This window comes from Aegilops tauschii, chromosome 2 (assembly GCF_002575655.3).
Source record: "Aegilops tauschii subsp. strangulata cultivar AL8/78 chromosome 2, Aet v6.0, whole genome shotgun sequence".
Taxonomy (NCBI): domain Eukaryota; kingdom Viridiplantae; phylum Streptophyta; class Magnoliopsida; order Poales; family Poaceae; genus Aegilops; species Aegilops tauschii.
The window spans coordinates 524740233-524753564 of record NC_053036.3 but is presented as its reverse complement, the minus strand read 5'-3'; the positions used below and the strand labels follow the sequence as shown (position 1 = coordinate 524753564).

The 13332-nt window shown below is 46.9% G+C and overlaps 1 protein-coding gene across 1 annotated transcript; it reads left to right on the top strand.

Annotated features, from left to right (window-relative positions):
• Positions 1-1842: 1842 nt before the first annotated feature.
• Positions 1843-2916, top strand: LOC109763552 (F-box/FBD/LRR-repeat protein At2g04230-like). The gene has a single exon (XM_020322394.4). The coding sequence runs from the start codon at positions 1843-1845 to the stop codon at positions 2914-2916; it is 1074 nt and encodes a 357-aa protein (XP_020177983.4).
• Positions 2917-13332: the final 10416 nt, after the last annotated feature.

The following is a 13332-nucleotide window of genomic DNA, read 5'->3' as shown; positions in this document are numbered from 1 at the left end:
CTTCTGCACAGCCGTGGCTGAGAGTGTCAGGATAGAGAACAGCAAGAGGAGTGGATGGCCTGGAGGCGGACAGAAGGACGAAGGGGATGTGGCTAGGGTTTCGAGACTCCGTCTGGCTTATTCACATTTCACAACTAAACCAAGTAGCCGAAGGAAAGAAAAAACGAATGAAGCGGAAGCAGAGTGAACTTACAGATGAGGAACCCTCGTCAGCCTGGATCTCCTGCAGTGTCTGGACACTGGGTTCCGCAGTAGTCTCCTCCTGACCAGCCATGGCGGAGAGGGTCAGGATAGAGAGCAGGAAGAGGAATGAATGGCCTGGCGGCGGGCAGAGGATGGAAGAGTGTGTGGCTAGGGTTTTGAAACTCCGTCCGTCCTCCATAAATAGCCGGAGCCTGGCCTCGGGCGACGAGCCAGAGCGGCGTCACCGGATGAGACGTCCGTCGGACCCTTGGGTTTCCGTGGCGGCGCCACGTGGAGTTCACACCCGAGTAGGTGGAGATGCCCGTCGAAACGTTGTGTTTCCGCAATCAACGCACGAACGTGGCTCCGCGTAAAACACAAGCATGCCTCCCTCGACATCCCGACCGTGCCTGTGCTGGTAATATAGTCAACGGATGCATTTGGAACACAAAGAGACACGAAGGTGACTCTGGATAATTACATGACATGTGTTTGTGGGCTTGACAACCGTGCATGTGACCTGAAACACTGACACGCGTAAAGGACAGTGACACTACTAAACATATAAAGTCGCCTTCGTGCATTTGTGGGCTTGACAACCGTGCCTGTGACCTGAAACACTGACACACAGAAAGTCGTCTTCATGCATTTGGGTTAAAATAATACAACGAAAACAATTCTAACAAGGACAGTCGCCTGAATCTATTAGGTTTCCGTAATAAACGCACAAACGTGACTCCGAGTAAGAACAAACTATGCCTCCGAGGGCTTGACGTGCATGCCTCTCCTTTTAACCGAGCCCACTGACTCATTCGGAATACAATCAGAAAACCTTTGTGCGTGACTCTATATAATAGCACGCCATGCCTTTGAGGGCTGTATGCCCGTGCTTGTGACCCTTGACACTGAAACACAGACAGCCACGAACGTCGACGCCTTTATCAAGAAAGAAGCGTGACACAATTCAGTACGGAACCGTGTCTGTATGGACTGCACGTCCGTGCTCTTAAATACAAGGAAATAAGCTTTTAAAAACAGCGTCTCTTTTATAGGCCAATCCGTGCCTCGCAGGGTAAACGTCCATGGCTGTGCGTAAGACAAAGGTTCATCTCCGTGGGCTAAACGCCCGTGCATCTTCGTCTGATAGAGTCACAGGCTAGCGTGACTCTATGTAATACCACCGACCATGCCTTTGAGCGCTTCATGCCCGTGCCTGTGACCCAAAACACTGAATCAAGGATGAGGCGGCTGCCACGGGTTTCCGCTATAAACGCACGAACGTGACCCCACGTAAAACGCAAGCATGGCTGTCTGGGCCGCCATACAGTGCCTTTCCTGGTGATAGTGTCAACGGAATCATTTTGAACGGATCCCTCCACTCTTCTCCCCTTCCCTTCCGTCCCCAGTTATGTTTCGACGGGTGTCTCCTCGTATTCTGGTGTGAACGCCACGTGGCGCCACTCCGGAAACCCAAGGGTCCGACGGGCGTCCCCTCCGGCGACGCCGCTCTGGCTCGTCGCCCGAGGCCAGGCTCCGGCTATTTAAGGCAAACGGACGGCATCTCGAAACCCTAGACACACCCTTTTCCTTGGTCTTTTCAGATCCACGCCACATATAGCGGCGCTCGCAGGCAGCGCGATCCCAACAACGGAGACGGAGATGGAGATCCACTCCGGTGCGCCATGCACCAAGAGGGCGAAGCTCGCGCCACCGGCGACGCCGTCCTCTGGTGGCTTGGCGGTAGCGGCGGGAAGCGGCGAGGACCGTATCAGCGACCTCCCGGACGCCATCCTCGGTGAGGTCATCTCCCATCTCTCCACTAGGGAGGGCATCCGCACTCGGATTCTCGCACGTCGTTGGCGTCCTGTTTGGCCGACCGCTCCTCTGAATCTTGACTGCCGTGAGATCCCTGTCGCTCGTCTTTTTAATGCCCTAGAAACAGTTCATGTCGAGATCATCAGTAGGGTCTCTGCCTACAGCGAGGAGCTTGCTCGTATACGATACATCAGAACTTGGCATCAGGGAAAAATAGTTCCTGGAGATGGTTCTTGCCTTCCAGAGTCCATCCTCTCCAGCCATGTGGGCGCAGTTCTCCGCCTTTGTATACCGGCGTGCTACCTCCAATGCAGACCCTCTACTGTCCACGCCTGGCTTGAGTCCCCCAGATTGAAAAATCTCCAGGTTCTTGAGTTTTACTACCTGTTTCCACGATTTGTGAAAGAAACTGCCAAACTATCGCACACATGCTCTTCATCTACGCCCTCACTACCAAAGTCCGTCTTTCGGTTTTCCTGTTCTCTGCGCACTGTGAGCTTCGCGTGTTGCCAGCTACCAGACCATTATGTAGAGTTACTTGAACTACCACTGGTCAAGAGACTTTCGCTTGTTGAGGTTGATATATCAGACTTCTCGTTGCAAAGCATGATCAACTCTGGTTGCCCTGCACTCGAGTGCCTGCTGCTTGTTTGCAGTAGAGAAAGGCATCGGATCACAATAAATCCCCCTAACCTTGTAAGCATCGGCATTCGTGGTGAGATAGGAAAATTCATCATCGAGGATGCCCCCTCACTTCAAAGGTTGATCCACGATCTCCAGAGCAATAACATGGAGGTATTCATCGTCTCTGCACCCAAACTGGAGACATTGGGCAAATTCAGGATCTCGCTTGACTCCACAGGTCTTATTGTACTGACATTTCACAATAATTCCAGCTGCATTTCCTTGAGAAAGTAGTTTCATGTCATCCAACCTTTTGTTCTAATAATTTTATGTTTTATTTTCTATGTTATGTGAAGGGTTTGGCGACGGCCAGCCTATCTACAATGCGGCAATCTGTCAAAACCTTGTATTTGGCCTTGACTTGTCAAGTGGACCTGGTCATTCACTTGCTTAAGTGCCTTCCAAATCTGGAGAACTTGTTTGTTCAGGTGATGATTTTCACGCCCAATGAAAAGGTCATACCGTGCATAGTGGAGCACTCCTTGCATCTCAAAAAGCTTATCTCACATTTTGTTTGCAATGGATACACCCAATGTCTAGGCATGTTTTTTATTATTATTATACATACATCCGTATCTAGGGAAATGTTCAACGAAATGATTGGGACGGGGGTCATGGAATTTATCGTTCATTTTGTCCTTCATAGATCTTGAGTATCTTTCAACCTTTATGTGTTTTCAGGGAGGAAACGTTCCTGATGGTGCAAGAAATTTTTGGCGTCGCAAGCACCGTGCGTTTCTCAAAGAACACATCATTCATTTAAAGACAGTAACGCTGGAAGATTATGAAAAAAGCGGGAAGAACACTGAGTTTGTGAGGTTCTTTATTCTGAATGCAACGGAGCTAGAGACCATGAGGATTAAGTTTCGCTTTCCCTCAGACTTCACGCAAGAATTTTACGAACAGCAACATAAGTTGTTCCTGTGGGAGAATAAAGTATCCAAACGCGCCCATCTCAAGTTATCAGCATGCTGCAATCATCTGTGCTTGGATTTGAAATACAGGCGTGTTGAATGCCTGGATTTGTCAGATCCGTTCACTTGTGCCTGCTGAACACATGGCTGTAGTTAGTTCCTCAAGCTAGTACAGTTAGATGTTGTTGCGCCAATCTGATTCTGTGTTATGTCTAAACGTGGCTGAAGCCTTTTGTACCGTTTTGTAAGCTTGTTACAACAATGCTTTTGTGCTATGCACCCGCTGTTCTGAAAATTTGATAGTTTTATGTGACTATCGTGATGCTACAAAAACATTCATGTGCGGTCGTCGACCAGGGAACAAAAACATTTGGAAGAGAAGAGGCACTGCCTTGCCTGTTCTGCAAGGAACGTGCATCTAGTGCATGTAAACCAGTGCGTCTGCAGTGACCAGATGGCACTACCTCCTTTCGTGGCAGACTGTACGTGCACATGGCCGTGGCTCTGCTTAATCTCAAACCGTGCTCCCAGTGACCTCAGACTATACGTGCCTTTCGTGTAAACGCATGTCCGTGAACGAGTTTATGTCTGAGTACAAACAATCGAGTCGGCACTGGCGTGCGTCGGCTTCAGGAGTAAGCGCGACTCTGTAGATTATAGATTTTATGTGTGTCAGTGCTAGTGCGGCGCTCCTGTCTGACATAGGACCGTGCCTTTGACAAGTTAGTGCCACGTCACCAGAGGCATGGTTCCCCATGCCTGCCAAAGCGACATCTGTGCCTTGCTAGATTACAGTAACCCATGTCTCGTGGAACGATCCAAGATGAAAGATTGCCGGATGCGCCCTCTTTGAAATATAAAAATATTCAGGAGATCAATATTTGATGCGTGTAGACCGTCACACACCCTCTGAAAGATTGCAAAAAATGAGATACATGCCTTTAGTCAAGTAACCATGTCCAAGCATAAACTTATACTATACGAGTATCCCTTGCAACATTTCAAAAGAAGGCAACTGTTAATGATCATTCTTCGAGGATAGCCTTGATCATTAGGAGGTCATCAGTGTTCGCAAACCTTGCCCCAAAAGATCACAGATGACGCTTTGCATCTTCTTTCTATTCTCCTTCAGCTTATGCACCTCCTCCTTCAGAAAATCCCTGTCCAGCTTAATCTCACCCTTGTCGTCCTTAAGATTATGATGGCACTTGTGAGAGACCTCTGAATGAGCTTGACGTCTTTATCAACGATACCCATCTGCTTCTTCTGCCTGTCAATCTTCATGGTAGTTACATTAGTTCTTTCCACAGCTGCAACAAGATTCTCGAGCTTAAGGTTCACTTGTTCATTATCCATTTTAAGCCTGCTTATCTCTTCATCCTTTGCTTGCCTATCATCATTGCTCTCATCTAACATCCCCCAGAGCTTGAGTAGGCACCTCTGCATAATGATAGGCCATGGGCGGTCAACCCATTCGACGACTCCACACTTCACGCCTCTCTGCAAACAAAAAAGGAACAAAATAAACAGAGACTGTTAATACACTACTGCAAAAGCTCTGGAATATAATAAAGTTCACATATACTTGGTTTATAACCTCATTCAACTAACTATGAACCATGTTTATGCAATGTGGCACTTCAATGGTTAGGTACCCACAACACTAATTATGGTGCTTCGCCCACCCTGTCCGCGGAGTTATTTGATAATTGTACTTAGTTTCTTTTAAGCCAGCTTGAATTAATCTGGAGCTACCTCTGCAGACAACTTATTTAGAGAGTTTTTTTTGAATAATATACTGACTATTAAACAGAAGTCCCATTTGTAAACAAACATGAGAGTGTCTAGATCACTTCTTTTGTGTTCAATGATGTAAAATAAGTAGTGACCTTTACCCTTTTATGTAAAGTAAAAGGACTACACAATGTTTCCTACAATCAAACGGAAAACACAGAAGAAATCAGTCTTCTTTGGTAGACTACAAGTTCTATATCCAAACAGTTTGATTCAACAAGAAAGTAACTCGGATTTTCGAAAGTGACTAACTTTCACAGCACAGCCGAAGAACCTCCTCCCTGTGTCACTTCCTTCAAAAGCCACACACCTGAGAGGCTTGGTATCGTGAAGAACACAGTAGAGAGGACGGTCGAGCTCTTTGCCACAGAAATCATGGTCTTCGATGGTGTCAGGGTTCTCCTACAAGGACACATGAATGTTTAGAGCTCGGATCTTTTGTTTGGAAAACAAACCCCAGTTCAACGCTCCGCATGTAGCAGGAAATCACCTACATAGAAATCAAAATCCAGTTCAAGGAAGTTCAAGCCTTCCTTCCTCCCCTCTTGTCCGAAGTTTTGTGTTGACATGGCCCAAAGGATGTGAGCAGATGCGATGCCGTAGGCGGCATCAAATTTGAGAGGAGAGAGAGAGAGAGAGGAAGAGATATAGTGAGAGAGTGAGAGGGGAAATGAAGGCGAGGGACTTCGACATGGTCCGGCTTGACCAAATACTCCTCCTACTCGCTAGACCCACCAACCCCCACCCCCGTCCCATGCCCCTTTTTTGCGCTGGGATGGCAAGGAGCCATTTACTGTTGTCAGTAGTTTCAGCTTTGGCGAGCGAGTACACAAAATTTCTTCCCTCTCCATAATTACTCCATAAATACATCGTTATGTGCGTCTTCCCTCCCGAGTCACTTGCTCTTCCGCTCCCCTTCTCTGGTTCCTTCCGTCATTCTTGCTTCGTCTTCTTCACTCTACAGTCCACATAGATGGATCTACGATTCGCCCACTTGCTCTGAAATACAGTAAATTTTTCCCCTCTGCTTAATACTTACGCGTTGTGCACTGTCTTTTTTAGATGGATTCTTGTTGTATGTTGCCCTCTTAATTTTAGTTTTTGTGTTAATATCCTACCCCTTTGAAGAGGTTCTATAGGCGAATAATCTTGGAGGATAACAGTTGACTTTTTTTCAGCTAGTTCACTGCAAGAGCTTGTAGATTTGAAGAGGTCTGTGCGTGTTGAAATATAGTCCTTTAACAATTCTTTGTACCATTAGCGGAGTGTTGAAATAAATTTTTCTTTAATAATTAATGAACCCGAGTCTTATATATTGTTACATCTCGCAGACAAAGATGGCGTGTGATGTTTGCAGGAACCTCAACTGTCCCGGTGTTGAATCTGATGTTGCCCGATCTTTCTTGATTGTGTCTTTGCCTCGTTGTTATGAGTCATGCCTGGTAAGTTTTCCTACCAAATCACGCGTGGCCAGTAAAAAACCTTCGTCACTGTATTTGTTACAGTTATCTTTATTCAGCAGTCAGCAACCACACGTATTCCTTCGGAGCGAACTATACTACGCATGCTTGTTTTTATTTTATAGGCCTTGATGTAATTAGAAGTTCAATTGTTTTGTATAGGTTTAATTAAATGTTATAGATGTTGCCTATGCCCGTTCCTGAAAGCCAAGAAATTTGAAGGAAAAAAAACTCTGTCATGTGTTTTTTTCTTCTGAAAATTAGTAAAACATTTATATACCTTTGTCTTAATTTTACTTTTATGCAGTATGTCCCATGCTACTACCGGAACCAGGTCCTTTCTTTGATCTCATTATGGAAAGATGAAGTTTTCGAGGATGGTTTTGAAGACGAAGATTTTGATCTTGTGTTCGGCACTACTGAGGAATTGTCTTACAGGATTAAGTTTACAGGTGGAAACCACAGGTCTAAGTTTCATGGACCTGGATGGGAAAAGTTGATACGTGACTATGATCTGTTTTATGGTGATATTATACAACTGGATTTGCAAGCAGAAGATTTCTTCTTTCCCATTGACTTGATGTTGAGTGAATCTCGAGGAGATCACAAAGCGTTTCCCAAACCTTCCGTTGGTATGTTCTGATCGCTTATCAATATTTGTTCTGGTTTAACATTTAACTATTATAATTTTACTGTGGTATGCCGTTGATATTTATGTGCTTAATATCTGTGATATAATGTATTAAATCTTTCTTTGTACTCACAATGTAGTTTAAAGCTGTAATTTCCCTTTTAAAAGCCAATATTCATTTATTTTAATTTTAACTGCTCTATTCATTGCTTCACACATAGTGGCTAATACATGGTTGTATTTATTTAGCCCTTGAAGGCCTCAGTTTATCGGAAAGGAGCTACATAGACGAGACAGTCTACACCCGGGGCATAAAACTTTCCTATATCAACATGGCTTGCATGATTAAACTAGTCCTAAATGCGAAACACATCCGTGCCATTACCTTTGTGCACCGTCTATGTTTCACCAACGTTCACACAGACCGTTTGGTACGTCGTTGTTTCTTTCTCTAAACCACAGTCAACATGCGTGTCTTCGTAATCTAATGCCAGAATAATTTGTTATTGTACAGAAAATCCCAGCTATTGTTACCAATGATCTTAGGATGAAGCTTGGATATTTGCCTCTCAAGGGCAGCATCAGGCTTGTACAAATTTTCAGCAGCGTTGATTTGCCTGGCACCTACTGTATACACAAAGATGGAAGGATGGCGATCACCGGGATTTCTGCTTTTGCAGATGCAGCTAGGCTGACAGTTGATTGCGTTGTACTCATCAGTATCCAGTGGCACACTATGCGCGTGCAGGACTCGCTCTCACTTGTGATCACCGGTCTTTACAAAAAAACGGAATGACGCGATATGTGTACGGTGATGGAGGGATGGCATTACACCACATAAATTTTAACTACTGTGGTATTAAGTTAAGTATCGTACGTCTGTTATTTCAAACTCTGAGTGCAGTTCAAATCCTCATAGTACATACCTAATAGAACTTATCAGTTCAAATTCTTATTCAAACTATGGTACTGAAAGCAGATGCGATCCTAAACGTGGTTGTCGTCGCTGTTGTTGTTGTTGTTGTGGGTGTGTCTCTCGGTTCGGCATGTTTGCTCAGAGAGGCACTGAACCTAGTGCAGGTTCAGTCTTGTGTTAAGAAGACTCATGGTCATGCCTCTGTGCTATGATTAGCTTAGCTGACTTTGTGCAGTAAGAGAGGCACAACCGTGAAGTTAGTCAAGGCACGGTCATATATTATAAGAGGGGACGGTCGTGCCTCCCAGTTGTCATTATTTCAGCAGAGTCGTGTACTCAGATAGGCACGTTGGTCGAGCAAGTGGAGGCACAGTCCCATATTAGGAAGAATACTTGCGGTCGTGCGTCCCATGTCAAAAAGAAGAGTTGCGATCGTGCGTCCGTGCTCAGTATGTTTGTAGTGACACGCTGCTCGGAGAGGCATGTGCGTGAATCAAGTGGAGGCATGGATTATGGGTTGTTGCCACTGTCCGATGTCACTATTCTCGCAACGACATCACTTAAAAAATACTACTTTTTTGATAAGTTGTGTTTTGCAACACCTCCATCCTCCAAACCGTATTTCCAGATCCACCCCACCCGTCGCTCCTAGATGGAGTCCGACGCTTCTAGTACCAAGAGGGCAAGGCTTGTGCCACCGACAACGCATTCCTCTGGGTGTTTGGCGGTATCGGCGGGGACCGGTGAGGGTCCGCCCACCGGATCTGGGGAGCACGGGAAAAAACTCGTCCGGACCGCATCAGCGATCTCCCGGACGTCATCCTAGGTGAGATCATCTCTCGTCTCCCCATTAGGGATAGCATCCGTACTCGCATCCTCGCTCGTCGATGGCGTCCTTTATGGCCCACCGCTCCTCTGAATCTCGACTGCCATGAGATCCCTGCCGCCCGTCTTTTTAAGCCTCTAGAAATAGTTCATATCGAGAAGATCTCCGTGGCGCCTCCTACCTGGGAGCTCGTCCGCGAAAGGCACTTCGGAACTCGGTGCCCTCGCAAATCTGGCACTGACGATACGACCCTTCCGGATGCCATCCTCTCCGCCCATGTGGGCGCAGTTCACCGTCTCCGCATACCGGCGTGCTACCTCCAATCCAGACCCTCCGCCGTCGACGCCTGGTTGAAATCATCCAAACTGAACAATCTCCAGGTGCTCGAGTTCTATTACATGTTCCCAGATTTCGTGAGAGAGTGTGTCGTATGACCACTCACACACCCATCATCTGCGCCTTTTGCACTGGCGTCCTTCTCTCTGTTTGCATCCTCCCTACACACCCCCACCTTTGCTCTTTGCCAAATACCAGACAGTTACGTTCAGGCTCTTAAACTACCACCGCTCAAGAGACTTTCACTTGTGGACATTGGTATATCAGACATCTCGCTTGAAAGCATGATCCACTCTAGTTGCCCCGCACTCCGGTGCCTACTGCTTACTAGGAATATGGAAAGCCACTGCATAAGAATAAACTCACGTAACCTTGTTAGCATTGGAATTCGCTGTGGACATGGCGAACTTGTTATAGAGGATGCCCCGTCACTTCAGCGGTTGCTTAATGATATTCTCAGCAGCAACTTGCAGATAACTGTCATGTCTGCACCTAAACTAGAGACTGTGGGCAAATTCCATGATTTTTTCTCTGAATCCAAGGTCACGCGTAACCCTACAATTATCCAGGTACCTAGTTTTCAGCTGCATTTGTCCGAGTAAACAAATTTCATGTAATAGAACCTTTTGTTCAATTTTTAAAATCATTGTGCGTGCACCATGCAGGGTTTGCCTGCAGTCAGCCTGACAACAGTGCTTCAAACGGTTAAGACTTTGCTCATCAAGATGTGTTTTGAAGTGGACGTGGCCGTTTCCCTGATGCAATGCTTTCGAAGCCTTGAGAACTTGTTTATCGAGGTGATGATTCTCACACACATTGAAAGCCCATAACATGCTTACTGTACTACTTCTACTGTATGTCTTAAAAGGCTTGTCTTACATTCGTCTGTAAATTGATACACCCGTGGCTAGACATGTTTTAGTATTACATACACCTGTATCTACAAAGAATCCAATAAATACCTTACACTGGATGCTCTTTCGACAGAATCTCTGTTTTTAGAGCTTAAGTATTTTCATTCTTCATGTACATCTAGGGAGGACTCTGTTGCGGAGAAACAAATACATGGCATCGTAAGCACCGACCATTTGTCAAACGAGATGACTTTCGTCTGAAGACAGTAACGCTGGATGACTATGAACCCTGCTTGGTAAACATTGAATTTTTGAGATTCTTTATTCTGAGTGCAAGCAAGCTTGAGACCATGCAGCTTAACTATCACTACCACCAAGACTTCATGGAAGAATTTTACGAAAAGCATCAAAAGGATCTTCTGTGGCACAAAAAGGCTTCTGAATGTGCTCGCCTTATATTATCAGGAGCGTGCAAGCACCGGTTCTTTTATTTAAAACTCACGCGTGTTAAATACCTGGATTTGACGGACCCATTCAGATGTGACTGCTGAACACAGAGCTGGAGTAAGTTGTCCAAGCTTGTAGGGTTACATGTTGTTGCGCCCTTTTGAACGTGCGTTTCGTCTGAACATGAACAGACAACCCTTGTAAATATTTTGTACCGTCTGTAAGCTTGCCATAACAATGCTTGATTATAAAGTGTTGTAACTGTGCAAACGTCAATGTTTCAGCGGAAAGATCCTGAGTATTTTACCGTCACGACACTGACTCTTTGTTAGTACAGTACCATGTTCCCACTGATAATGAAATCGTCAGTGGGAACCTTTCCAATACTGAAGCAAGTCCGTGATTGGTAGGCCAATAAAACCGTGTGTCTCGTGACATGACGGTTGTTCTTCATCTTAAGGTCAGGCTTTGTCTAGAAACTTCACAACCGTGCTTTTCTAACTGAGTATCAAGAAGGTTGGTACATGTGCATGTAGAGCCCTTACTTCGGCGCCTTCTGCTCACACTTTTCTGCACCTAGAGAGGGTTTATGCTGAGTCAGGCTTGGAGAAACGCCACGCTCGTGCGTGTAGTGACTCCCCAACAGTGCCTCCGGCGCGTGCATCTACGTGCCTCCATAGCTGACATAAGCCACGACTGTTAGGTGCCCGTGGAGCCAGACGCCCGCGGGTCCAGAGAGCTCACAACGGTGCCTCTCCAGCAGAGCATTCTCACCCATGCCTCTGCCACCACACTTTTGTGCATCCATTGGGCTGACACTCGTGCCTAAGAGGCTTCATTTCCGCGCCTGTGGTGTTTCAATACACGTGCCTCACATGACACTTGCCGTGACCCTTGTGATTGCAGAGAATACACACCCGTGCCTCCATAGCTGAGTATTCTGATCCATGCCCGTGCCATCGAAATTTTGTGCATTCAGAGGTTTGACAATCGTACGTGCCTGTAGAGGCTAGACTTCGGTGCCTCCAGAGCCTGCACCCTTGTGCCTCACGTGCCACGAGCCGTGGCTTTTACGTCCCGCTGGAGACACACTGCCGTGGATCCAGAGACTTCACAAACGTGTCTTTTCACCGGAGTGTTCGCAGGCATGCCTCTGCCACCACACTTTTGTGCATCCAGGGAGTTGATAGCTGGCTCTGTGGAGGCTTCAACGAGGTCCGTGCTTGTACAGACTGCAATTAGATGCCTCCACCGCCTGCACGCACGTGCCTCACATGACATTTGCCCCCGTGTCGTGGCGCCACACCCCCGTGTCTCTACAGACCACGCAACCGTGCGTCTATAACTGAGTATTCGGACACATGCCTCTCCCACCAAACTTCTGTGTATCTGGACAGTTGATACCCGTGCCTCGTGAAGACGCACGTCTGTCCATGCCGTGACTATTCCACCACGTCTGTCGAAATCTTCTAGATTAGGTACGTATATATATTGTCATCTTTATGGATCGTAAAACCCTAACCCTTTTCCCAGATCCACCGCACAGAGACCTGCAACGGAGGCGACACGAGCTTGGCAATGGAGATGAAGAAGCGTGCCTCTAGCAACAAGAAGACGAGGTTCGCGGCTGTACCCGTGCCCTCTAAGCTCGTTAAGAGGAGCGGCTGTGGCTCGCCCAATGGATCCGAGAACCATGTTGAGTCTAGTCTGGACCGCATCAGCGATCTTCCCGACGCCATCCTCGGCGAGATCATCTCTCGTCTGCCCATAAAGGAAGGCATGCGCACACAAGTGCTCGCATATCGGTGGCGTCGCATATGGCGCACCGCACCACTCGATCTCGACTTTCGCGTGATCCTTGATACTCGTTCTACCAGATCTCTGGAAAAAATCTGTTGCCAAATCATCCACGTTCTCCCGGGCAAGCAAATCGTCCAGGAAACATACGTCGGAACTCACTGCCGACATCTTAGTTGCAACTGCCGCGGAGAATCTGTCGCTGATGGCTTCAGTCTTCCTGTATCTATCCTCTCCGATCACAAGGGCCCGATTCGCCGCCTCTGCATCCCGACAAGCTACCTCCAGTGCGAACCTTGTGGCGTCGATGAGTTGTTCCTGGCTCGGAATCTGGACCAACTCCAGGTTTTAGAGTTCTATCATATATTCCGAAAGTTCTTCTATCCAGGGCCCAGGCAAGCACACAGAATCCCTTCTTCTATGCCTTCGCCACCGGCATCCATCTCGAGATTTCGCTCATCTCTCCACACCATCACCTTCACCATGTGCAAACTAGAGGACAATCTTGTAGAAATGCTTTGCCTCCCACTGCTCAGGAGACTTTCGCTGGTGGAGGTTTATATATCGGATGTATCCTTGCGGAAGTTCATCCACCACGGTTGCCCTGCCCTGCAATGCCTGCTGCTTGTTTGCAACAAGAAATTCTGCTGTCTACGAATAAACTCAGCTAGGCTT